This window comes from Oncorhynchus kisutch, linkage group LG12 (genome assembly GCF_002021735.2).
Source record: "Oncorhynchus kisutch isolate 150728-3 linkage group LG12, Okis_V2, whole genome shotgun sequence".
NCBI classification, from domain to species: Eukaryota; Metazoa; Chordata; class Actinopteri; order Salmoniformes; family Salmonidae; genus Oncorhynchus; species Oncorhynchus kisutch.
Window position 1 is genome coordinate 53,803,106 of NC_034185.2, and position 27,300 is coordinate 53,830,405.

At 42.8% G+C, this 27,300-nt stretch overlaps 1 protein-coding gene across 1 annotated transcript; it reads left to right on the forward strand.

Annotated features, from left to right (window-relative positions):
• Positions 1-2,869: 2,869 nt before the first annotated feature.
• LOC109900461 (uncharacterized) lies at positions 2,870-19,829 on the forward strand. Its single transcript, XM_031836579.1, has 6 exons — positions 2,870-3,448; positions 4,526-4,656; positions 5,363-5,530; positions 10,781-10,942; positions 12,839-12,950; positions 18,408-19,829. The coding sequence occupies exons 1-6, from the start codon at positions 3,172-3,174 to the stop codon at positions 19,361-19,363; spliced, it is 1,806 nt and encodes a 601-aa protein (XP_031692439.1). The 5' UTR covers positions 2,870-3,171; the 3' UTR covers positions 19,364-19,829.
• The last annotated feature ends 7,471 nt before the right edge of the window (positions 19,830-27,300 follow it).

Genomic DNA, 27,300 nt, shown 5'->3' on the forward strand with positions numbered 1-27,300 from the left:
TCCTCTCATTCAGTGCTGTATGGTCCTGCCTGACAAAAATACATCATTACATGTTTATTTTTTATGTTGTGGCTATTGTAATCTGCTCTAAACAAGTGGACTCGGACATCGAAATTAGATTTTTTTGGTTCTGAGGTTGCTTGAAAGATTTTGTATCTGTTGCTCCTAGTTTTGTAATTAGTCAGGCCACCAAATATTTTCTTTAGGGCCTCCATGTATTTTGCCTCAAATCCAATGGGTACAAAATCCAATATGGCTGCCATAATACCATTTGAATATAAATTGCCCTTTTATTATTTTGTATTGTATTATTCTGTCTTTAAAATGGTTTCATAAGGCTCTAGGTATATAGAAGACAATGAGTGGCACTGCCATGGCTGTTTGAAAAGTTGAAGCCAAATAGCTTTTCTTTGTGTGTATATGTTTAAATCTCACTCACACACGTACAGCATATCAGCAATGGGCAATTCCGCAAAATAAGGGGCATTTGGAAAGTATTTAGACCCCTTGACTTTATCCACATTTTGTTAAGTTACAGCCTTATTCTAAAATAACAATCTACACACAATACCCCATAATGTCAAAGGAAAAACAGTTTTAGAAATGTTAGCAAATGTATTTGAAATATCACATTTACTTAAGTATTCAGACCCTTTCGTCAGTACTTTGTTGAAGCACCCTTTGCCGCGATTACAGCCTCGAGTCTTCTTGGGTATGACGCTACAAGCTTGGCACACCTGTATTTGGGGAGTTTCTCCCATTCTCCTCTGCAGATCCTCTCAAGCGCTGTCAGGTTGGATGGGGAGCGTCACTGCACAGCTATTTTCAGGTCTTCCCAGAGATATTCGATCGGGTTCAAGTCCGGGCTCTGGCTGGGCCACTCAAGGACATTCAGAGACTTGTCCCGAAGCCACTCCTGCGTTGTCTTGGGTGTGTGCTTAGGGTCATTGTCCTGTTGGAAGGTGAACCTTTGTCTTCGGACAATTCCTTTGACCTCATGGCTTGGTTATTTTCTCTGACATGCACTGTCAACTGTGGGACCTTATATAGACAGGTGTGTACCTTTCCAAATAATGTCCAATCAATTGAATTTACCACAGGTGGACTCCAAGTTGTAGAAAAATCTCAAGGATGATCAATGGAAACAGGATGCACCTGAGCTCAATTCTGAGTCTCATAGAAAAGGGTTTGAATTAGGGCCGATTTCAAGTTTTCATAACAATCAGAAATCTCTATTTTTGGGTGCCAATTTTTGTATTTTATTTTTTACACCTTTATTTAATCTTTATTTAACTAGGCAAGTCAGTTAAGAACACATTCTTATTTTCAATGACGGCCTAGGAACGGTGGGTTAACTGCCTCGTTCAGGGGAAGAAAGACAGATTTTAACTTTGTCAGCTCGGGGTATTCAATCTTGCAACCTTACAGTTAACTAGTCCAACGCAATAACGACCTGCCTCTCTCTCGTTGCACTCCACAAGGAGACTGACTGCCTGTTACGCAAATGCAATAAGCCAAGGTAAGTTGCTAGCTAGCATTAAACTTATCTTGTAAAAAATAATCAATCATAATCACTAGTTAACTACACATGGTTGATGATATTACTAGATATTATCTAGCGTGTCCTGTGTTGCATATAATCTGACTGAGCATACAAGTATCTGACTGAGTGGTGGTCGGCAGAAGCAGGCGCGTAAACATTCATTCAAACAGCACTTTCCTGCGTTTTGCCAGCAGCCCTTCGTTGTGCATCAAGCATTGCGCTGTTTATGACTTCAAACCTATCAGCTCCCGAGATGAGGCTGGTTGGCTAGTTAGCGCACCCTAATAGCGTTTCAAACTAAACTCGCTCTGAGCCTTGGGGTGGTTGTTTCCCTTGCTCTGCATGGGTAACGCTGCTTCGGTGTGGTGGCTGTTGTCATTGTGTTGCTGGTTCGAGCCCAGGGAGGAGCGGGACGGAAGCTATACTGTTACACTGGCAATACTAAAGTGCCTATAAGAACATGCAATAGTCAAAGGTTAATGAAATACAAATGGTATAGAGGGAAATAGTCCTATAATAACTACAACCTAAAACTTCTTACCTGGGAATATTGAAGACTCATGTTAAAAGGAACCACCAGCTTTCTTATGTTCTCATGTTCTGAGCAAGGAACTGAAACGTTAGCTTTCTTACATAGCACATATTGCACTTTTACGTTCTTCTCCAACACTTTGTTTTTGCATTATTTAAACCAAATTGAACATGTTTCATTATCTACTTGAGGCTAAATTGATTTTATTGATGTATTATATTAAGTTAAAAAAAGTGTTAATTCAGTATTGCTGTAATTGTCATCATTACAAATACATTTTTTTTTTTAATCGGACGATTAATCGGTATCGGCTTTTTTGGTCCTCCAATAATCGGTATTGGCGTTGAAAAACCATAATCTGTTGACCTCTAGTTTGAATACTTATGTAAATAAGGTATTTCTGTTTTTGTCTAAAAACCTGTTTTTGCATTGTCATTATGGTGTATTGTGTGTAGATTGATGAGGGAAAAAATAATAAAATCCATTTTAGAATAAGGGTGTAATGTAACAAAATATGGAAAAAGTCAAGTGGTCTGAATTAGAGGCCGACCGATTAATCGGAATGGCCGATTAATTAGGGCTGATTTCAAGTTTTCATAAAAGTAGTGGAATGGGGTTAAGGGTTTTTAATGAGTGTAGGTGTCTACGGCTAATCCCCGAACTGACAAGGTAAAAATCTGTTGTTCTGTCCCTGAACAAGGCAGTTAACCCACTGTTCCTAGGCCATCATTGTAAATAAGAATTTGTTCTTAATTAACTGACCTGCCTAGTTAAATAAAGGTTAAATTAAAAGATAGCATTTTATGTTGGTAGGCCTGGCTTCACACTCCAGTACTGTAGGTGGCGGTGTAGGCACCTAAAATGTGGACGCGATCCGCCAACCAAATTCCAATGGCTCAACGGAAGTAAATATGGCCAAGAACAATTTTCACTTTTGCGTTTGTCAATTAGACATTTTAATAACCATAGAATTCAAAATATGACGATTTTAACTGCACAGCACTAAATACTTACCCCAGATAATATTTAATTCGCGTTGGAGACAGGATTTGGATAGATGTTAACGTTATCTAGTAAGTAACGCTAGCTGCTAACAATGGCAACGGGTTTTCACACTCAAATAGCCTCCATTATGGAGGTGCTAGCGAATGCAGCCGTGGCAGAGATCTGTAAACTCGTAGACGACGACTATGCAGTGTTTCGTTTGGAAATAACTCAAAGCCAGAAAGAAAACAGGGCATTGCAGAGGAAACTTCAGCTAATCGAACTGAAGGTGGCACGGGAGCGCGCAGAGAAGACAATGCGAGAGCGCGTCCTCGCCAGTCGCCCCAGTAGTGTCAAGATCCTCGACCGATACAGAGGAATGACAAGAGGTACATTTAGCATGGGTGGGGGTCTTCTGTCAACCGTTTCCAATTTACTTTAGATGTGTTAACCAGAATTTGGTCTTGGTCAGTTTTGAGAAGGTATGCAATAGTTATCCTGATTACTTAGCTAGCTACAGTATCTTGCACAAAGACACTCATATTTACTGCATTTCCTATTATTTGCTAATTGAAAACAATATGATGCATGGAACATAATCACTTGATCTATAAAAAGTATCTCCAGTTGTGCTTGGAGAAGTGGGTATACTTACATTTTGCTCAAACAGTTCCAAACGGTCTGCCTGGCGAAGGAAAGGCGCCCAGTGTGAAAATGTATGAGAAACCGTGACATACTCTGAAAGACCTAAAATCATGAATCCCATATTGGTCTTTCAATATCAGGCCAACACTAGCTCTACTGTGCAAGTAGGCTAATAGTAGGCTTACTATTGAAACAGATAAATTAGGAAGTCAACGGAGTCAGAAATTCCCAGGTTTTTGCTCTCAAAGTCACACTTTTTTTTAAACAGAAAAACAACACATTTGTATGTTCTAAGTCCATAACAATGCTTGATCTACATCAGGAGACCACTTTCTAAGTCTTTTTTTGTGTGTCGTTACCCTTTAATTTAAGTATGCAGGCACCTAGCACTGTTTGAGTGTTACATTACATTCTTACTAATTCTAGTGTCAAAACTGTCAATAGTGATATGTATGATTATTCTACAAATCTGTGAGTTGCTTCATTTAGGATCATCCTAAATTAAGATAATTCAATATCTAATTAATAATTAAGTCTATTGACACACTGTGCAAGAATGGTCCACCACCCAAAGGACATCTAGCCAACTTGACACAATTGTGGGAAGGATTGGAGTCAACATGGACCAGCATCCCTGTGGTACGCTTTCGACACCTTGTAGAGTCCATGCCCCGAGGAATTGATGCTGTCCTGAGGGCAAAAGGGCGTGCAACTCAGTATTAGGAAGGTGTTCCTAATGTTTTGTACATTCAGTGTATAATATAGCATTGAGCATTTACAGTAGCTAATCTAAACATCTCTTTTCCACCAATCACTCTCAGGTGAAGGAAATCTCACTGGAGGCCACAGGGGCTTTGTGAAGCCAGCAGGACACAATACATGGCGAGAAGACCAACCAATCACTGTTGATGAGGGGAGTGGAACCTCAACCCAGCACGTTATCGTGATAGAGGTTAGTGTAATAGTATTACATCCAGGGCCTAAAACTTACAAAAAATGTATACTTGGCACTGTGGCAGGTAGATACATTTCTTACAAAAAATGTTTATCTACCAGCCAAAATATTGTTTTGCACCATTTTATAAAAATAAAAAATACAGATGAGCATGCTTAGTATAGGCAAAAATGTTTAAAAATGAATCTTTCAGCACTTCCCCCACAGCCCCCCCCCCCCCAGACAGGCAGTGTTGCTTTGCAAGGTGGGATGGCTATAATGTTTGGATTCAGATTTTTGTGCATTACCAGATATGAAACAAAACTGCAGAAATATTTTCAAAACAGCTACTGCAGCATTTATTTAGCTATAAATCACAACTTGCATTTGTGTCCATACTTTACTTGACTATTTTTATGAAACGCTTGCACTGTAGAGCCCTGAGTGTGACCACCCGCCAACGTGGCCGGGGAATTAGACATTCTTACCTGCCAATGTCAAAATCGACACACAATTGGTGCGTGTTCATTTTAGACCCGGATTACATCAAAATTACAGTACGTCAAATGTGGCCAGTTTATTTCAGAAAGGCTCCCCTCAGCTATTCACTTGCTTACATGTACATCCTTATTTATCTGCCATAGGGGAGCTTGTGAGACTTCCCTACGACATTGTTATCCAATTCTACTCATGTACCGGTAATGACCTCCTTTTTTCTTGTCAGTCTGAAGATGCAAGTCCTGGGGTCAAGCTGGAGAGGTCTGATGGAGAGGAGGACCCACTGCACAGCAGAGACACCCAGACTGGAGTGGCTGGAGTAGCCCCCCCTGTAGCCACAGAGGACCCCATCACTGCCCCAGAGCTGCCCAGGCCCCGACGTAGCATCACGGAGGTCAGTGGAACGCTGAACGCCGTCCTCAAGTCAGAGACCGATACAGAGACTTTAATGGGGCAACTGGGCTGTCCACCTGCTCCCCGCTCAGAGTATTTACTTTATGGTAACCCCAGCTCGAGGATGGATCTGTCCCATCAGGACTCAGGTGACACGTTTCAGACTGGCAATGATCCGTCCTGTTCATACGCTACAGAGATGAAACCTGGTGACATGCCTGTGGGCTTAGATACACAGACTAATCCAATGATAGGAGACTGGAACCAGTACAGTAGTAGTGTATACTCTGAAGGGTGCCTAGATAAGAAAGGAGAGGGTCTGGTCGTAGATGAGATGACTGTGAAAGTGGAGGGTGACGCTCCTCTGACATGGAATGAAGACCAGACTCATTTAGGAGAAGGACAGTCGCAGGGCAACACTAGTGACTTCTTAGACTACAGGGAAAGCTTAGAGACAAATCTTAATGTCGCGACCCACTCACCTTTACATGCACTCAGGGATCGCGACCCAGTGTCCACATCGATGGCACCATCTGATTCACATGGCAGTGTCCTTTTCGATCAGGTATTGAACTCAAAGGTCCAAAGGGCCAAGGCTCAGGGAGGGGGAGCAACAACAGACGGTAAAGAGAAACGGTTCCTCTGCATGTTCTGTAACAAAGGCTTTAGCTGCCCCCAGAAGGTGGAGATCCACCAGAGGGTCCACACAGGGGTGAAACCCTTCAATTGTACGCAGTGTCACATGCGCTTTGCCCAGGCCTGCAACCTGAAGAGGCACCAGAGGGTCCATACAGGGGAGAAACCCTACAGCTGCCCCCAGTGTGAGAAGAGGTTCTCCCACCAGCACCATCTGAAGATGCATCTGAATGTTCACACGGGAGAGAGGCCATTTGCCTGTACACACTGCGGGAAGAGGTTCTCAGAGAGGAGCTACCTCAGGATACACCAGCAGAAAAACCATTCCACTCTATAACATAGAAAGTAACCATTCCACTCCATAGCTTCTGACATTTAGATCAAACCCTGCATTAAATACAAAGATGAATTTTCAGTGTTATCAGCAGAAAAGATCCACAGATGCCTTTGGAATAACAAGAGTAACAGATTTCAGTGTTGAATATTCCTGGGTAGATATTGCATCCAGATATTGTGTGATATATAAGCCTAAAAGGTCTGTTACATATTGTGTTTGTATTGTGTAGGTTAAATGATGTTCACCAATGTCTATTTCTTTGCTTCCATTCAACTACTTACACTGAACAAAAATATGAAGGCAACAATTTCAAAGATTTTACTGAGTTACATACAGGTCATATACCAAAATATGTCAATTTTTTAATAAATAAATACATTTGGCCCTATGGATTTCACATGACTGGGCAGGGGTGCAGCCATGGATGGGCCTGAGAGGGCATAGGCCCACCCACTGGCGAGCCAGGCCCAGGTAATCAGAATGAGTTTTTCTCCCACAAAGGGCTTTATTACAGACAGAAACACTCATCAGTTTCATCAGCTTTCCAGTTGGATGTTCTCAGACTATCCTGCATGTGAAGAAGCCAGTTGCGGAGGTCCTGGGCTGGCAATGTTTAAATGTGGTTTGTGGTTGTGAGGCCAGTTGGACGTACTGCTAAATTCTCTAAAACAACGTTGGAGGTGGCTTATGGTAGAGAAATGAACATTAAATTATCTGGCAACAGCTCTGGTGAACATTTCTGCAGTCAGCATGCCAATCGCACTCTCCCTGAAAAATTTTGACATCTGTGGCGGTGTGACAAAACTGTACATTTTAGAGTGGCCTTTTATTGTACCCAGCACAAGGTGCACATTTGTAATGATCATTCTGTTTAATCAGATTCTTAATATGCCACACCTGTCCGGTGGATGGATTATCTTGGCAAAGGAGAAATGCTCACTAACAGGGATGTAAACAAATTTGCACAACATTTGACAAATAAGCTTTTGGTGCGTATGGACAATTTCTGGGATCTTTTATTTCAGCTTATGAAACATGGGACCAACACATTGCAATTTTCATATGGTGTATTTAAAATGTTTTTTAAATAAACACAAAATGGGACTTGTAAGACTTTGAATGAGGCTCTCTTTAGCAGTGGTGGTACCCAAGGTCAAACTGTAGTAAAAGTAAAGATACCTTAATAGAAAATTAATCAAGTGAAAGTCACCCACTAAAATACTACTTGAGTAAAAGTCTAAAAGTATTTGGTTTTAAATATACTTTAAGTATCTTACAATCAAAGCATGTGTTTAGTGAGTCCACCAGGTATGTTTTCTTGTTAAGTGTATGAATTAGGCAATTTTCTTGTCCTGCTAAGCATTCAAAATGTAACAAGTACTTTTTGGTGTCAAGAGAAAATGTATGGAGTAAAAAGTACATTTATTTTTATTAGGAATGTAGTGAAGTAAAAGTTGTCAAAAATAAAAATATTAAAGTACAGATACCCAAAAAAAACACTTAAGTAAAAATACTTGAAAGTACTGCTTAAGTACTTTACACCACTTCTCTTTAATATACATCACATCTGATCTCACCCTATTCTGCATACACCCAACAGCGCTTTATAACCATTACATTTAAGGCCTACTGAATATACCTACAAATCAAATGTTATTTGTCACATAAAATGTGCTTTGTAAATAACAGGTGTAGACTAACAGTGAAATGCTTACTTACGGGCCCTTCCCATGCAGAGAGAAAAATTTACAAATAAAGAGAACATAAGGAATAAAATCACAATGAGTAGCGATAACTTTGCTATATACATGGGGTGCAAGTACCGAGTCAATGTACAGGGGGACGAGGTAATATCAGTCTTATTGCTGCCAAGCAGTTGCCTAACCAAGGGGTGATGCAGCCAGTCAAGATGCGCTCAATGGTGCAGCTGTATAACTTTTTGAGGATCTGAGGGCCCATTCCAAATCTTTTCAGCCTCCTGAGGGGGAAATGGTGTTGTGCCCTCTTCATGCCTGTTTTGGTGTGTGTGGACCATGTTAATTCATTAGTGATGTGGACACTAAGGAACTTCAAGCTCTCGACCCGCTCCACTACAGCCCTGTTGATGTGGATGGGGGCGTGCTGGCCCTCATTTTCCTGTAGTCCACGATCAGCTACTTTATCTTGCTGACGTTGAGGGAAAAGTTGTTGTCCTGGCACCACACTGCCTGGTCACTGACCTCCTGCCTATAGGCTGTCTCATCGTCGTTGGTAATCAGGCCTACCACCGTCGTGTCGTCAGCAAACTTAATGGTGTTGGAGTAGTTTGCGCCCACGCAGTCGTGGGTGAACAGGGAGTATAGGAGGGGACTAAGCACGCACCCCTGAGGGGCGCCCGTGTTGAGGATCAGTGTGGTGGATGTGCCTACCGTCACCACCTGGGGATTGCCCGTCAGGAATTCCAGGATCGGGGAGGTGTTCACAATATACAGGGCATTCGGAAAGTATTCAGACCCCTTGACTTTTTTCCACATTTTGTTATTTACAGCTTTATTCTAAAATGGATTAAATCAAAATCCTCATCAATCAACACACAATAGCCCGTGATGACAAAGCGAACGCAGGTTTAGACATTTTTGCCATCGTATTAAAAATAGAAAAACATGAATGCCTTATTTCCGTAGGTATTCAGACCCTTTGTTATGAGACTTGAAATTTGAGCTAATTTGCATTCTGTTTCAATGTGATCATCCTTGAGATGTTTCTACAACGTGATTGGAGTCCACCTGTGGTAAATTCAATTTATTGGGCATGATTTGGAAAGGCACTCCGCTGTCTATATAAGGTCCCACAGTTGACAGTGCATGTCAGAGCAAAAATCAAGCTATGAGGTCAAAGGAATTGTCCTTAGAGCTCCGAGACAGGACTGTGGCGAGGCAAAAAATGTCTGCAGCATTGAAGGTCCCCAAGAACACAGTGGCCTCCATAATTCTTAAATGGAAGAAGTTGGGAACCACCAAGACTCTTCCTAGAGCTGGCCGCCCGACCAAACTGAGCAATAAGGGGAGAAGGGTCTTAGTCAGGGAGGTGAACAAGAACCCGATGGTCACTCTGACTGAGTTCTAGAGTTCCTTTGTGGAGATGGGAGAACCTTCCAGAAGGACAACCATCTCTGCAGCCCTCCACCATTCTGGCCTTTATGGTAGTGATCAAACAGAAGACCCTCCTCAGTAAAAGGCACATGACAGCTCGCTTGGAGTTTGCCAAAAGGCACCTAAAGGACTCTCAGCCCATGAGAAACCAGATTCTCTGGTCAGATTAAACCAAGATTGAATCTCTTTGGCCTGAATGCCAAGCGTCATGTCTGAAGGAAACCTGTCACCATCCCTACGGTGAAGCATGGTAGTGGCAGCATCATGCTGTGGGGATGTTTTTCAGCGTCAGGGACTGAGAGACTGTACAGAAAGCTCCTTGATGAAAACCTGCTCCAGAGTGCTCAGGACCTCAGACTGGGGCGAAGGTTCACCTTCCAACAGGACAACGACCCTATGCACACAGCCAAGACAATGCAGGATGCACTTCAGCACAAGTCTCTGAATGTCCTTGATTGGCCCAGCCAGGGCCCGGACTTGAACCCGATCGAACATCTCTGGAGAGACCTGAAAATAGCTGTGCAGCGACGCTCCCAATGCCAACCTGACAGAGCTTGAGAGGATCTGCTGAAAAGAATGGAAGAAACTCCCCAAATACAGGCGTGCCAAGTTTGTAGCATCATACCCAAGAGCACTTGAGGCTGTAATCGCTGCCAAAGGTGCTTCAACAAAGTACTGAGTAAAGGGTCTGAATACTTATGTAAATGTGATTTGTTAAAAAAAATACATTTGCAAGGGGTCTGAAACACCTACTGTACACTTAAAAATGTTTAGTCAGGTTTGTCTGATGAATTTTTACTTATCATTGCTGACTTATTTTTACCCACAACATCATATTTATATCCACCATGATGGGTTTAACAACAGTGAAGTCATTCTGTAACTACAGTATAGGACTCAAACATAGTGGGGATGGGTAAACACTCCATGTTGAACGTGTTTATTATCTGTGTGTGCGTTCTATCACGTGCAAGTAAATTGACGATTTTAATTGGCTGATGCACATTTTGTGACGGAGCAACTGGTTTGAATTTAAACAGTTTCTAATGTTCACAAGTATGGCCCATCCATCATTAAAGTGTGTTATCTGTGTATATGTACCTGAGGGAGGTGTATGTCTGTAATCTGTATCACCTGTCTCTTCCAGGAGGAGGAGGGTCCAGAGGTGCTGCTGGTGAAGGAGGAGGGGTGTGAGGAGGGTCTGGCGAACCCTGAGGGGACCATGGTCATGGAGGACAACCAGACTACACCTCCTGAACCCACAGAGGAACCAGCTGAGCAGCACAGGACCACACACAGTTTCACTGAGGTGAGCCCAATGTAAACTACTGTCTGAATGGTATTAGATCAAATTGTATTTGTCACATGCGCCAAATACAACACCTTACAGTGACATTTTTACTTACAAGCCCTTAACCAACAATGCAGTTTTAATAAAAAGTAAGTATTTACTAAATAAACTGAAGTAAACAATAAATAAATGAGAAAAAAACAAGAAAATTGAAAAATATCAAATAATTAAAGAGCAACAATAACAAGGCTATATGCAGGGGGTAACGTACAGAGTCAATGCACAGGGCCACAGGTTAGTCAAGGTCATTGAGATAATATGTACATGTAGGTAGAGGTAAAGTGACTGCATAGATAATTAACAGAGAGTAGCAGCAGTGTAAAAGTGGGGGGGCTTCAATGCAAATTGTCCGGGAAGCCATTTGATTAGATGTTCAGGAGTCTTATGGCTTGGGTTAGGGCTGGGCGATGTGGCCAAAATCTCCAATCCTGATATAGGTAATTTCATATCCCGATAACGATACATATCACAATATACTCATTTTCTGTAAATTCAATGAATAAATAGTTTATATAAAATGACCACATTTAAAGGCATATTTCTTATTACATTTTGAATTATGCTCAACAAATAAAATGTATTTGCAGTTGGTACCTTGGGTCGAGTGTTAGCACCAACTCACAAAACCCCTGTTTCTCACCATGTAAATTGAGGCCATGTCTTTGCAGATGTAAGTTGTATCGGCAGCTGCTTTCTCCTTCCATCTTCGTGGTTCTTTGCCACATGGTGTGCCGTAGGCAAAAGCCTCTTGCAACGTCTGAGTCGGGGGTTTGTTTTGAGCACTCAACTACTTTTTGGGGTCTCATCCGTAGACTCTCTCCGTACTGTTTCACAGGATTCTTACGTAGGTGGTAAAAGAGGTTAATGGTGTTTGAGCCTGTTGTTGGGACCGGCCTGTCAGATTTTTCATACCCAAACCACGTCCATGCGACCGAAGTTGCCCCTCATTTAGGTACGAGCTCCGTGTTTTGTGTCGCGTTCACTCTCTTCCATGTTTGTTTGTGTTGCAAATTTCCTTCCGCACGGCAAAGCGACGTCCAATTGCCGACTCCAGCAAAGATGTGGAATGTAAAATTGAGGTATTAATGGGATGGAACATTTTGTGGTGTAAGTATTTCATTGATATGTTCATTAAAAAAAATGGTAGCATTAATTTAGACATTCCTATGTGACTGGTTGTTTTGAAAAATACTGAAATTCAGTCCATTATGCTACAGGGTCAAAAATGATTTGTTTATCCAATAACATTTCTTCCACTTATCTCTGGAAAATAAAGTTTATTCTGAGTTCCTTGTTTAATTTTAAGAGTTCAAGCAGTTAATGCCTCTTGGTGTTGGATGTGCTACGTTATTCTCAGAAAAAGCTATTTTCCCCTTCAGGCAGTGGGAGTTGGATGTTGATGTTCTATTGAAAAAATACAATTTAAAAAATGAGTTTTTATTTGAAGCTTTTCTCCTGTATGTCATTGTGCCAGTGTTAGACCCTAGATCTTTTTTTCTACTGGCTTTGAGCAGGCTTCTTCAGCCACATAATAAATATTTAAAAGCCCTAAAAAAAAAATTTTTTAAGATGTCCAATTGCCGTAAAGAGTGTGATTTGTGACACAATGAAATAAACGATAGAGCATAATATGAATTGATTGACGCCCCAGGTCTTGATTACATTTTGTCTTAAGTGTGGGACTTTTTCCAATCCATTTTAATGAGTGTCATGTAATTAAATCAACTAATACATTTGCATCGTGTCAAATAAACAATTTTGCACAGTACTCATAGCAGTCCTTCATTGCCCAATCAGAAGATGCTCATAGCAGATTTATTGATCCAACATCCTCTCACTCTGTATCTCTTCCAGTCAGTAGACATGGAGGATGGGAAGCCTGATCTGCTGCTGGTCAAAGAGGAGACAATAGAAGATGGATCAGAGAGCATTGACTTGCTGAGTGGACTAAAGATGGGGGAGCAAGGTACTGGATAAATACATATAGCCTACATACAGTAATAGAATAGTGATGCACCTGGTTATTATTATTTCTTCATTTATACAATGAAATCAATACAACTTATGTTTATATACAAAAACACACATTATAATGTACGAACTTGACCAGGTAATTGACTCAAAACATTTAAATGAGTCCCCTTTAGTCAGTCAACTTCGATACAACATACTATGGGGAGCCGCACTCTCGCGACTTCGGTTGAAAGATCTACAATCACGCCTGACAAGGCCAATGAAATGCGTGCCTCGCTGGAAGCCCCGCCTTCCACAGGTGATAAGCATGAGGCACAGATTCCTTCCTTCAATTATTCTGCTCTTTACCTCGGTGTAAACAGGAAGGATTCACACTACTAAAACAAACAATTGGAAAACGAGACTTATGTTGCGCCAACTAAACTGTCCCATAGTGGTAGAGCGTGCTCATCCTCTGGACGTTGTGTGCTTTAGTTTGTATTTTTTAACATACGTTTCCTAATCATAAACAATTAGTTATGTTTCAATTTGCTAGAAGAAAATGAGTAAAACGGTTAAGAAAGAGACCGAGACGACGATGTGTACATTTCCCCCAGTCATGCAGTTATACTATTTCTCTGAAAGATACTCACGATTTATGTGTATTTTGTTTCGGCTTGGAGCATGCTCAGGTGGCCCTCGCTCGAACCAGTCCGCGTGCGCATTGCCACATACTGCGTGCAAACTCCCTGGAAAGACATGTCGAATTCTTGAAAAAGCTTGGAGTTACCGATGGCGACTTTCCTTTCCCGGATGCTGGGACCTCGCCTGGGACTAAGGTGCAGGAAGCAGAGAGAGACTTGGGGCTTTGGTGGAACTAGCCTCCCAGCTAGGAGGTAGTGAGCTGGCTGGTTTGTCTCCCATGATGACATACAGGGCACAGGTTCGGATGACAACTTGGTGTTCTGGATGCTCCAGGAGTTTCTCGGAAGAGGACTTAGTTCCGGGACAGAAACCCCCTAACGCTACGTGAGTAGTGTGGGAAACCCTGGTATCCAACACATTGTTCATGGAATTGTGCTGCAGGGTGGCTATACATTTGGAGTTGAAGTGGCCATGTGCACACCCGCGGCAGAAGTTATCAAGGTTCGGTGGGAAGTACCTGCCCCCTGTGGTTGCCACAGTCAAGCACCACCTACCCCTGTTTCTGTATTTCAAAGAATTTAAAGACAACCTGGTCGAACCCGCATTCAGCTAAGCTGATGCTGCATGGTATGCCCCCTTCATGGATTTGGAGAGGATGGATTGGGCGGGGCTGGGCTGGGCTGGTGCACACGCCTCTAGTTTATAGCAAGCTACCTGGCTACCTAGCCTATTGGATAACAAGGGTGTGGCTAATGCAGATCCTACACTTCCTAACAAGCACTGTCGTTTTTCAGCTGGTCAGCTGGATAAGATGTATCGTGCCGAGGAGGTGGCTGATTTCTGTCTGGGCTGGGCACTTATTTGGCTGCAGGAAAGCCCCATGCAGAGCTCCTGGATGAGATTTGTGTTACGGCTGACTTCATTCAGGGGCGCTACTGTGGTGGCACACTATCGTCTTTGACGTTTTCAGATAGAGAGGAACCGACAAATGTCCTCCGGGGATGTCCGGTTCGGCCCTGGAGGCCATGTACGCCTAGTTCAAGCAGTGCGCTTTTCTCCCTTTGAAGTCCATTGGGGATGCTGGGCCTGCTAAGCGGGCTGTCCCGGGGGCCCTGCCCAGCACAGGGTTGGACCGGCTTGATTGCCAGACGCAACGTCTGTTTGCCTGGCCAGGGGTGACATGGTCCTGCCACGGCGCGGGGAAGGATACTTCAGGCAAACGTTTCCACCTAAACACATTGCTTCAATCCCATTGTTTGTGAGTTTCAAGAGTGTTGTGTATTCCACATGCGAGTTCAATAAAACATATCCCTCCACAATCAGACAAGTTTGTTGAGAGTGGTGGAAACGTATTTTTCCCATGCCACTACTGGGGACATCATGCCCCCTCAGATGGCACTTTACAGGAGACCCGCTGCCTGCTCTGACCAATGGCGCACATGCGCAGTGTCGCCCTGGGTCATGCGAACAGTGACTACAGACTACAATTCTTTGTGTGAATCCCCCCCCACGTTTTGCGGCGTCATCACGTCAACTGTTCTCCTGGCCTCAGTGCCAGTATTAAGGGAGGAAATATCCTTCCTGCTCCAGAATAGGCAGAACGAGTGGTTTATCTGTTGGAAGCTCAGGACAGCTGGTACAGTCTATTTCCTGGTTACGAAAATGGATGGCAGTTTAAGCCCTGTTCTAGACATGCGTGCCCTGAACAAGCATTTCAGAGTTCACAAGTTCAAAATACTCAGACTAGTGGCTGTTACGGTCCGTACACCATCGGCCTAAAGGATGCGTACTTTCATGTTTTATTTTATTTTACCTTTATTTAACCAGGCAAGTCAGTTAAGAACAAATTCTTATTTTCAATGACGGCCTAGGAACAGTGGGTTAACTGCCTGTTCAGGGGCAGAACGACAGATTTGTACCTTGTCAGCTCGGGGGTTTGAACTTACAACCTTCCGGTTACTAGTCCAACACTCTAACCACTAGGCTACCTTGCCGCCCATGTACCCCAGTCACAGAGGTCACGAGGTTCCATTTCGAGGCTATATTCTACAAGTTTTTGGTACTCCCGTTTGGCTCGTCCCTCTCGCCTCGTCTTTTCACAGGTGGTGGAGGCAGCTCTGGTACCCATCAGAGGCTGAGTGTGTTGGCCTATCTGGACGATTGGCTGATAGCAGTCAAAGGAGCAAGCAGGCTAGTTAGACTCATCCTTAAATTGTGCTTTTTCTATCCCCAGAGAGGGTGTTTAGGTTCCAGCTCTGCCTGGCACAATTTTGGTTTGGGTGCACAGTACATTTTTGCAAGTTTCATCTGCCTACTGGGGATGATGGCTTCTATGATGGTGGTCATTCCCTCAGGATTATTATTGATGCAGCTGTTCCAGTGCTGATTCCGATTAACTTTGATACATCTCGCCGGTCAATTCCGGTGTCCCCGACATGCCTTCGGGCACTGGCCCAGTGGAGGGATCCCCAGCTACTGTCGCAAGGGGTTCTCATGGGCCAGGTGTTGTCCCACAAGGTGGTCAAAAAGACTCATCCCCCCCCAGGGGTGGAGGCGTGCTGTGCGAAGGGTTACTCAATTCGTAAAGTATGGACGGTGTCATAGAGCCCGGCATATCTATTACCTGTAACTTCTGACAGTGTACTTGGCACTCAGGAGTGGAGACTAGGGCCATCGTAGATTTTTATGCATCACCAGAAAACGCACCTTGTCGTCTAGTTCTCATTGAGGGACAAGAGTGCCCAGTTGGAAACGATTGCTCTGGTGCACCAGTGTCCTCACCCTCCTTTACGCGTTTCCACCAGTGGTTCTGATTCAGCACACATTGGAGAGGGTGTGCCGGGAAGGCTTCCCATTGATTCTTGTGGCTCCCCGTTGGCCCAGGCAGCCTTGGTTTTGCGGACATCATTCGTCTTTTAGGTGGGGACCTGTGGCAATTCCCGTTGCGCAGGGAATTGTTGTCCCAGGCGCACAGGCAGGTTTGGCACGGGAGGCCGCATATTCGGTTCCAATGGGCCTGGACCAATCTGATGGCTAGAGGTTTACCGCCAAATGTTATTGCTACCATTCAGTTTGCAAGGGCGCCCTCCACGACAGGGCTGTATGCGTATAAGTGGTAAGCGTTTGAGCTATGGGGCCAAGATAAAGGACTTGTTCCTTATAAGTGCTCTTGGAAGGACATCCTTATGTTCCTGCATGAGCTTTTGAGCAGGGGTGGGCATTCTCAATATTTAAAAGTGTACATGGCCGCTATCTCGGCGTGCCATTTAGGAATTGATGGAGCCTCACCAGGGCCCCACCCCCTGATTGTGCGGTTCCTGAAAGGTGTACATCGTCTCAGACCGGTCTCTAAACCTATTGCTCTGGTTTTAGAGGCACTATGTGCTGCCCTCTTTGAGCCTCTGGAGTCAGTGGATCTGAAGATCCTCTCCTAGAAAAGGTCTCTGCTCATGGCTTTGGCCTCAGTTAAACTTGATGGACTATCACGCGTTATCTGTACACTCTTCCTGGACTCCGTTCGCCCTGGGCGACTAAGGTGACAATGTGGCCTCCCTGAAAGTCATGTCCCTTTTCACCTCCTCGTTTTGCTTCTGAAGAGCAAAAGAGGTAACATGTCCGGTGTGCGCTTTACGCACGTACTTTGAACTGACCTGGGATATCCGGTTACGTGACCAGCTTTTTGTATGTGTTGCTAATCCAGCTCGTGGCAAGGAGCTCTCTAAGCAGAGTCTCTCCCACTGGGTTGTGGAGGCTATTGCCCTGGCATATAGCGGCAAGGGTTACCTAGCTGTGGCAGCTCCCACTTCACAAGAGGTCTGGCAGCTGTTAAGGGAATTTGTATTAATAATGACTAATTATGTATACATTTCAATCAGGACTGACTAATCAGAATACTATTATGTTACTGTATATGTATGAATTTTCTTTTTAATCCTAGTACTGAATATAATGTGTGTAAATATAATCAAGAATTAGAACAATGACTGTCTGTTCCTTGGTAGAAATGAATGAACTATATCGCCAGACTGGCTAGAATGCTTATCTACACAGGCTGATCTTGGCTCTAGGCGAGGTGGGAAGGCTTGAGAACTATAGAGCCTTTCTACCAGTGTCAAGAAGAGACGGAACATTTAGAAAACGCTGACGTCATTTTCAGTTTATAACCTGTGGTAAAATGTGTAAGGAGCAGTACTCTCGTGAATAAAATCTGACTTTAAGACTGGGCTCTGTCCATTTTTATTAAAATAAGGGTCATACAAATCCTTATGAATTGACAGAGTGTTTAATTTTAATTGGGTGTTAAAACATAGAGGAATTTAATTCTTGGGCATTGTTTAAAAGGTTGACTAGAGGAGATATTTGTGCTGAGGCGAGTTGGGCATCACCACAGATGTGATATTTTATTGCGTGGATATCACAGCTCCCAGTGTAGCCCACAGTGTGCTTACGGCTGTGACGGGAAGTAACCAGGCAGCGCGCTGTGTGCGCAATACCCAGGTCTGGGTGGTCTGCCATGAGCTGTTTCATTTAGTATCCGTTGGGTTCTGCATGGGGCGTGATTCTATTTCCCCATAGTATGTTATACTGAAGTGGACTGACTGAAAGGGAACGTAATGTTATCGCTATAATACAGTTCCCCGATGGAGAGAAATTAGGTACAACACGTGTTTGGCCCCGCGCCACCCGTTCCTGGGCTCGATGAAAAGCAGTATTAAATGGAAGGAATCAATCCAGTTTCACTCCTACAGGGAACAGTAGTTATAGTCACAACATTATGTTTTCTCTGCCATGTTTGTAAAATCTGTTTTGTTACTTCTTCCTTCAGGTGGTTGGCTGGAGGCTAACAGAGGAGACTGGACGGCCATTTTGGATTCCCAGACCGATGCAGTTAAGGGACCAGGGGAGAACGTCACTGAGCAGGCCAGGACCAGAGGCGACATAGTAGAGGTCTGTGGGTGGGACAGCGTCCTCAACTCTGGGCCTGGGATCAATACTGTTAACCACAACCAGAAACAGACAGACAAACACAAAACAACAACTGAACTTAGCCTCTATGACAACAGACTGGCTGAGACCACAGCGAGGCGTAGATTTGGTCTACGGGGACAGGGAGGTGTCCGTATGCGGCTGGAGAGAACAGACACTGACTCCGCTAGCGATGCTCCGTCCTGCTCCTATAGTTGTGATTCAGAGAGACTGATGGCGCCTCAGGTTAACCCTCCAACAGATGCTGCCTTCAGTCTGCCTTCTATAGGATCTATCAACTGGAACATGGACCCTGCGACAACACAGACACTTCCTGGCCTTCATCCTCCTCACACTCTCCTAATGTTAAACCAGACCTCAGACAATGCTTCAACACTAAATGGCTACACAAGCCCATTGACAAATGACAGTAGTAGAGACGGAATCAGTAAAGAGAAGCGCTTCCCGTGTTCGTTCTGTGGGAAAGCTTTCAGTTTCCCCAAACAGGTGGAGATCCACCAGAGGATACACACGGGGGAGAAACCATTCGGCTGCCACCTGTGCCGGGCCCGTTTCTCCCGATCGACCCACCTGAAGAGGCACCAGAGGGTCCACACAGGGGAGAAACCCTACAGCTGTCCACAGTGTGAGAAGAGGTTCTCCCACCAGCACAATATGAAAGTGCACCTGAAGGTCCACACGGGAGAGGCCGTTCGCCTGTACGCACTGCGGGAAGAGGTTCTCAGAGAGGAGATATGTCAGGATACACCAGCAGAAAATGCACACGACCCATGTATAGAGTATAGTGACATGTAATGTATAGTACAAGCATTTTGCTACAAATGCAATAACATCTACTAAACGTGTGTGTGGCCAATATCATTTGATTTGATGATTTAGTACTAGATAGTTTGTAGTTCATTCTGTTAGTTTGGGATGTAGTAGGGAACTGGATGAGGTGAACTGGGGAAAGAAAGAGAGTGATGAGACAGAGTAGATGATATGGTGATGGTTGGTGTGATGGTGTCTGTAAAAATGCTTCACTGATGTAAAGTGACAACCTTGTCCTGTTTGTGTGCAGTGTAAAGTTTGATCCTTTTCAAAAGTATTCTAAATGTAATTTGATCAAAGTGAGGGTACCAGATTTACAGAAAAGGTCAAGTGTTACCATAATGAGAAGTTATTCTACTTGTCACGTATCATTTTATGCAATAAAAGTACTGTAATTCACAGTGAGTGTAGGACTATTTGATTGAAATTAAATAACACAAAATTGACTCTGTGCTGACTGACTTGGTTATTTTTGTGTCATTGCAGGGACTGAGTTTCCCTTATCTCAGTCAAAACAAACATTATACTTAATTCACATATGGACATTTTTTTATAATAAACTACATTGGCTCCATAGTGTTAGGTACTTGAATCACAGTGTTAGAGATGGGCTTGAATGTGGTTAACATTTTATAATATTATGTTTGTGTTACGGTAAAGTTTCTTATATAAATCTTCTGTTCAATTTGTGTTTACTGTCTGCAGTCCATGGGGGACCTGCTGATATCCAGTGTTGCTGGTTTTGAGAGATTTTACCTCGGAAGTGGCTGGTCTTAAACCATTGCCAAAGATCAGGAGTCGTCACTGTTCCTTCTGAGTAGAAACCGGTACCGAACCACAAGGGCCAGAGACTCCACCATTACACAGAACACAAGCTGCGGACAGATGGATTCAATAACTTCAGTCCTGGTGGTCATCAGGGAGACAGAGGCTCCATCCAGTCTGCATCCCAGACCCTTCTCGTCACAATCTCAGTGCAGGGATTGGAGCAGGGCCTGGGGCTGATAGAGATAGACCCTCCTGTTCCTATGATACAAACACCACATGATGAACAGAGCAGGTCACCCTGGGCTTCAGCCTTCACAGAGAGTGGTGGGAGACTCCCCTGGTGGTAGTCTATCAGCAAGTCTGTCTTCTCCTTCAGGGTCTTGTCTAATGCCTGGTGACTGGGTTCATAGAAAGCCTGGGTCTAGCCTTCCTCAGCTACCTCAGTACAGACAGGGTCAGGATGAGCGTTCAACACGAAAGTTACCTAGCCTACATCACACAATCCCAACAATACCCAAAACAAAGTCTAGAGGGAACTCAAAGACTAGCTACCTGAGGGTGGTGGCTCCTGCTTCTCTCTCCTCTAGTGTCATTGGGTCACAACGTGGGAGGTTGAGCATTAGGATGGACGCCGACAAATCGTACCCCTCGTCCACGTTTGGGAATCACTTTACTGAGGCGAACTGTGAATAAGCACCAGACCGTTCACATCAAGGAGAGGCCCTATGTTACAAGAGCTTCTCCTTCCTGACTAACCTTACCAGACATAGGAGTGTCCACAAAGGGGAGAAATCGTAGCATTGTGGCTTGAGATGTACACAGGGGAGATCTGGGAACCATTCTTTGGTGACATATTATAACCACATACCCCTTATTAACCCTTCGTTAACTTGTCATTTGAAACAGGTATAAACAAATACCTGTTTTTAGAGAGAAAGTCAACATGGACTAGAACAGGACAGTCAAATATTTACCTTACTGAGGTGATGTAGATGGAATAAAGTAATTCTATTATTTTCTACTCTATTCTTGCTAACACTGTACTTTATTAACAAGTATGCTATTAGCTTGAAAGATACTGATCATAGGAGATGGTGGTAGCGTTCAGGAGTGTGTGAAATATTTTTGTTATTTTCACAATTGGAGTTATGGGCACAATAGCTGCCGTGAAAGTGCTGGGTTTTGATGAATAAACAAGATGTAGGTGTTGAGGCTTGACCCCAGATGTCACTAGTTACATAAGCCACAACCACAACAAAATTGGCTATATTGTAAAAATTGGTCTTAATTTAAAGGTGCAATATGCAAAAATCAATCCACCATTTCCTGGTGGCAAAAATTATAATAGTTCATGTGCCACAACAAGCAGTGTAGAGAATCACTGTACCATCCAAACCGCTGTGAAATATTTTTGCAATAACCCAAAATATTGTATTTTCAGCTGTTGGGAGCTGGTGTATGAAACCAAAAGCAAGACACAAAAAACAAAACTGAAGAATGGGAGGCATAGAAACAGAGCACATAGAACAGATCTACAGCTTTTTAGACTTGCTTTCAATGTGAATTTGGTGAGGTAGCACAAATAAATACATATTGCAGCTTTAAGGTTAGGCAAAAGCTTAGCAGTGTGGTTAAGGTTAGAGTTAGGTTTAAAATCAGATTTTAAGAAGACAAATTGTAGAAATAGGAAGGGTTTATGACTTTGGGTCTATGGTAAGTAGTGATGACCCTTGACCCCTCACTGGCCAATCAGAATGTGCTCCATGGCTAAATATATGGTTGCTTCCAGTTGTGTATTTGTGGTCTTTTATGTATTGCATTCTCATCAACTCCAATTTGAAAGTTAGTAATGTTATAGCCTAGTTTGTTAATCAGCCTACAGAAACAAAATAATTCAATGTAGGCCTATCCCATATTTGTAAAATATGTTTAACATGTTTGCAGTCCACAATTTCTGAGTAATTGCATGGCTTCAATATGGAAATATATTTAAGCAATAAGGCCCGAGGGGGGTGTGGTTATATGGCCAATATACCACGGCTAAGTGCTGTTCTTATGCACGACGCAACACAGAGTGCCTGGCCACAGCCCTTAGCCGTGGTGTATTGGTCATATATCACAAACCGCAAGGTGCCTTAATGCTATTATAAACTGTTTACCAATGGAATTAGGGCAGTAAAAATATGTGTTTTGTAATACATATGGTATACGGTCTGATATACCACGGCTGTCAGCCAATCAGCATTCAGGACTCGAACCCCCCAGTTTATAATGTTAAACATAGCATTCGCACTGAAATGCATTCATTATGTCTGAGCCATGGACATGCCAAATGTTGTTAATAAGAACATTTAAATTCCCTAGGCTATTGGTAAGACCTAAAAGATTATGAGAAATTCGAATAAAATTTGTTTTAAATAGGCTATCTCTAAATGGTTACAGACACCAGAATTGCTCACCAGAATAAGACCCTCGATACTTATTGGAAAGGAACATCAAGCTCATCACCTTGCACATTCCCCACTCCGTGAAGTTCATTATAATGTATTTCATCTGTAGGCTAATAAACAGTGGTGTAAAGTACTTAAATAAAACTACTTTAAAGTACTACTTAAGTAGTTCTGGGGGGTATCTATACTTCACTATTTATATTTTTTACTACTTTTACTTCACTACATTCCTAAAGAAACTAGTGTACTTTTTACTCCATACATTTTCCCTGACACCCAAAAGTACTCATTCCATTTTGAATGCTAAGCGGGATGGGAAAATGGTCCAATTCATGTACTTATCAAGAGAACATTCCTGGTCATTCCTACTGCCTCTGATCTGGCGGACTCACTAAACACACATGCTTCGTTTGTAAATTATGTCTGAGTGTTGGAGTGTGCCCTTGGCTATTTGTAAATTTAAAAACCAAGAAAATGGTACCGTCTGGTTTGCTTAGTATTGTCACGCCTTGGTCATAGTATTTTGTGTTTTCGTTATATATTTGGTCAGGCCAGGGTGTGACATGTGTTTATTTTGTTGTGTTTCGTATTGGGGTTTTGTAGGCATTGGGATTGCGGCTGAGTAGGGGTGTAGCATAGGCTTGGCTGCCTGAGGCGGTTCTCAATCAGAGTCAGGTGATTCTCGTTGTCTCTGATTGGGAACCATATTTAGGTAGCCGGGGTTTCACTGTGTATTTTGTGGGTGATTGTTCCTGTCCTTGTGTTTGCACCAGATAGGGCTGTTTCGGTTTTCGTTATTTCATTTAGTTATTTTTGTAGTTTCTGCTTGTATAGGGTTTTCCTTCATTTAAATAAATCATGAATCATCATCACGCTGCATTTTGGTCCGATCCTTGTTCTACCTCTTCGTCAGAGGAGGAGATAGAAGAGAGCCGTTACAAATATAAGGAATTTGAAATCATTTGTACTTGTACTTTCAATACTTAAGTATATTTTAGCAATTACATTTCGATGATTAAGTGTATTTAAAACCAAATACTTTTATAATTTTACTCAAGTAGTAATGTTACTGGGTGACTTTCACTTTGAATTGAGTCATTTTCTATTAAGGTATCTTTACTTTTACTCAAGTATGAATATTAGGCACTTTTTCCATCACTGTTAATAAACTGCATGCTTTCCCAAGTTGTAGTGAGAGGACAACATAACACAGCATGACTCCAAGTTTACTTTGATATGATAGTTATTATAGCAATATTTGCGCATAAAGGCATTTCCACTGCCATTTCTCGCATAATTTATTTAACTGACACTAAAAGATCCCACCATGTCGAACGAACAAATTGTCTGTCGGCATTAATAAAATTGTACCGACATTTCATGTTTCCGTCAGTCCTGTCATTGCTTTTTTCATGCATCAGGTAATTTATCTGCATGAAATTGTTGGATGGAAACGTGGTTACTGACTTATCTCTGAACAGGGGAAAAAAAAAAACAGCAAATTCACTAATACATTACATAGGATGAAGAAACAATACTCCATGCCGCAACTCCATACTATTTGAAAGACATAGAAAACTGATCATGTATACCTACCTGGTCTCAGAGCATTTTGTACCTAACATTGTACCTAATGTTGTACCTAACATTAGCCACCTAGCTAAAATTCGTAACATACTGTACGTTTAGCAAATTCATAACGTGTAATTCATAACATATCATACAAAATGGGTGATGGAAATCCACACATGAATAAATACCATAAGAAACGTAACATATCATACTAAATGGAGTGTCTCGGATTTACGTACAGTGCGGGTAGGCTAGTGAGTTTACATGATGAGATTATTATGGATAAGAGCAAGAAAAAATTTATTTGTCAAACCGCAGTCAAGCATCGATCAACATGTCACCAGAATAATACCCGTAATATTTATTGGAAAGGAGCATCAAACTTACTGTATCACCGTGCACTTCGACCACCCTGTGAAATTCAGTATAATTTATTTAATTTGTAGCTTAATTAACGGCATGGTTTCCCATGTCGTAATTGGAGGACCACACACCATATTATCACGTGACTCCAAGTTTACTTGGATATGATAGTTATTATATTAATATTTGTGCATAAAGTTGTTTCCACCGCATTTATTCACATAATTAAGTTTAACGACACAAAAGATCCCACCATGTCAAACAAACAAATTATCTGTCTTGCATTTAGAAAATTGTACAGAAACTCCCTGTTTTCGTCACAGCTGTTGTGAGTTTTTTTTTATCGTATGATTTTACTTGCATAAAAACTGTGAATGGAAATGTGGTTAGAGTAAGAAAAAAGTTTGGTTCAAATCGGATGTTAGGTACTATGTTTATTTAATATTATATCAGTCCTATAAATTAAAATGGCCAATTTGGGTGCAATCAATTACCTTAATAATTTCAAAATATATGTCATCAAAATAATATTGCAGGAATGGTAATCATATGTTTCTAACCACAGAAACGATTTCAGGATAGCCTAAGATGGCTTGCTGAAATGACATGGAACGACCCCTATGAGATAATATCAGTCAGTTAATATGACCTTTATGAATGATGAATTATGAAGCCTTTATGTGCATGCATTGATTACATAATGTTTCAAGTCTTATATGCCTCAAAATTCACAAAGTTACGGTAGCTGATTAAGAATCTCACAAATCAAATCAAATGTATTTATATAGCCCTTCCTACATCAGCTGATATCTCAAAGTGCTGTACAGAAACCCAGCCTAAAACCCCAAACAGCAAGCAATGCAGGTGGAGAAGCACGGTGGCTAGGAAAAACTCCATAGAAAGGCCAAAACCTAGGAAGAAACCTAAAGAGGAACCAGGCTATGAGGGGTGGCCAGTCCTCTTCTGGCTGTGCCGGGTGGAGATTATAACAGAACATGGCCAAGATGTTCAAACGTTCATAAATGACCAGCATGGTCAAATAATAATAATCACAGGCCGAACAGTTGAAACTGGAGCAGCAGCACGGGCAGGTGGATTGGGGACAGCAAGGAGTCATCATTCCAGGTAGTCCTGAGGCATGGTCCTAGGGCTCAGGTCCTCCGAGAGAGAGAAAGAGAGAATTAGAGAGAGCATACTTAAATTCACACAGGACACCCGATAAGACAGGAGAAGTACTCCAGATATAACAGACTGACCCTAGCCCCCCGACACAAACTACTGCAGCATAAATACTGGAGGCTGAGACAGGAGGGGTCAGGAGACACTGTGGCCTCATCCGATCATACCCCCGGACAGGGCCAAACAGGCAGGATATAACCCCACCCACTTTGCCAAAGCACAACCTCCACACCACTAGAGGGATATCTTCAACCACCAACTTACCATCCTGAGACAAAGCCGAGTGTAGCCCACAAAGATCTCCGCCACGGCACAACCCAAGGGGGGGCGCCAACCCAGACAGGAAGATCACGTCAGTGACTCAACCCACTCAAGTGACGCACCCCTCCTAGAGACGGCATGGAAGAGCACCAGTAAGCCAGTGACTCAGCCCCTGTAATAGGGTTAGAGGCAGAGAATCTCAGTGGAGAGAGGGGAACCGGCCAGGCAGAGACTGCAAGGGCGGTGCGTTGCTCCAGAACCTTTCCATTCACCTTCACACTCCTGGGCCAGACTAAACTCAATCATATGACCCACTGAAGAGATGAGTCTTCAGTAAAGACTTAAAGGTTGAGACCGAGTCTGCGTCTCTCACATTGGTAGGCAGACCATTCCATAAAAATGGAGCTCTATAGGAGATAGCCCTGCCTTCAGCTGTTTGCTTAGAAATTCTAGGGACAATTAGGAGGCCTGCGTCTTGTGACCTTAGCGTACGTGTAGGTATGGACGGCAGGACCAAATCGGAAAGATAGGTAGGAGCAAGCCCATGTAATGCTTTGTAGGTTAGCAGTAAAACCTTGAAATCAGCCCTTGCCTTAACAGGAAGCCAGTGTAGGGAGGCTAGCACTGGAGTAATATGATCAAATTGTTTGGTTCTAGTCAGGATTCTAGCAGACGTATTTAGCACTAACTAAAGTTTATTTAGTGCTTTATCCAGGTACCTGGAAAGTAGAGCATTGCAGTATTCTAACCTAGAAGTAACAAAAGCATGGATTAATTTTTCTGCATCATTTTTGTACAGAAAGTTTCTGATTTTTGCAATGTTACGTAGATGGAAAAAAGCTGTTCTTGAAACAGTCTTGATATGTTCGTCAAAAGAGAGATCAGGGTCCAGAGCAACGACGAAGTCCTTCACAGCTTTATTTGAGACGACTGGACAACCATCAAGATTAATTGTCAGATTCAACAGAAGATCTCTTTGTTTCTTGGGACCAAGAACAAGCATCTCTGTTTTGTCCGAGTTTAAAAGTAGAAAGTTTGCAGCCATCCACTTCCTTATGTCTGAAACACAGGCTTCTAGCGAGGGCAATTTTGGGGCTTCACCATGTTTCATTGAAATGTACAGCTGTGTGTCATCCGCATAGCAGTGAAATTTAACATTATGTTTTGAATGACATCCCCTTCTCCAAAAGAATGTGGTGATCAATGGCATCAAAAGCAGCACTAAGGTCTAGGAGCACGAGGACAGATGGAGAGCCTCAGTCTGACGCCATTAAAAGGTAATTTACCACCTTCACAAGTGCAGTCTCAGTGCTATGATGGGGTCTAAAA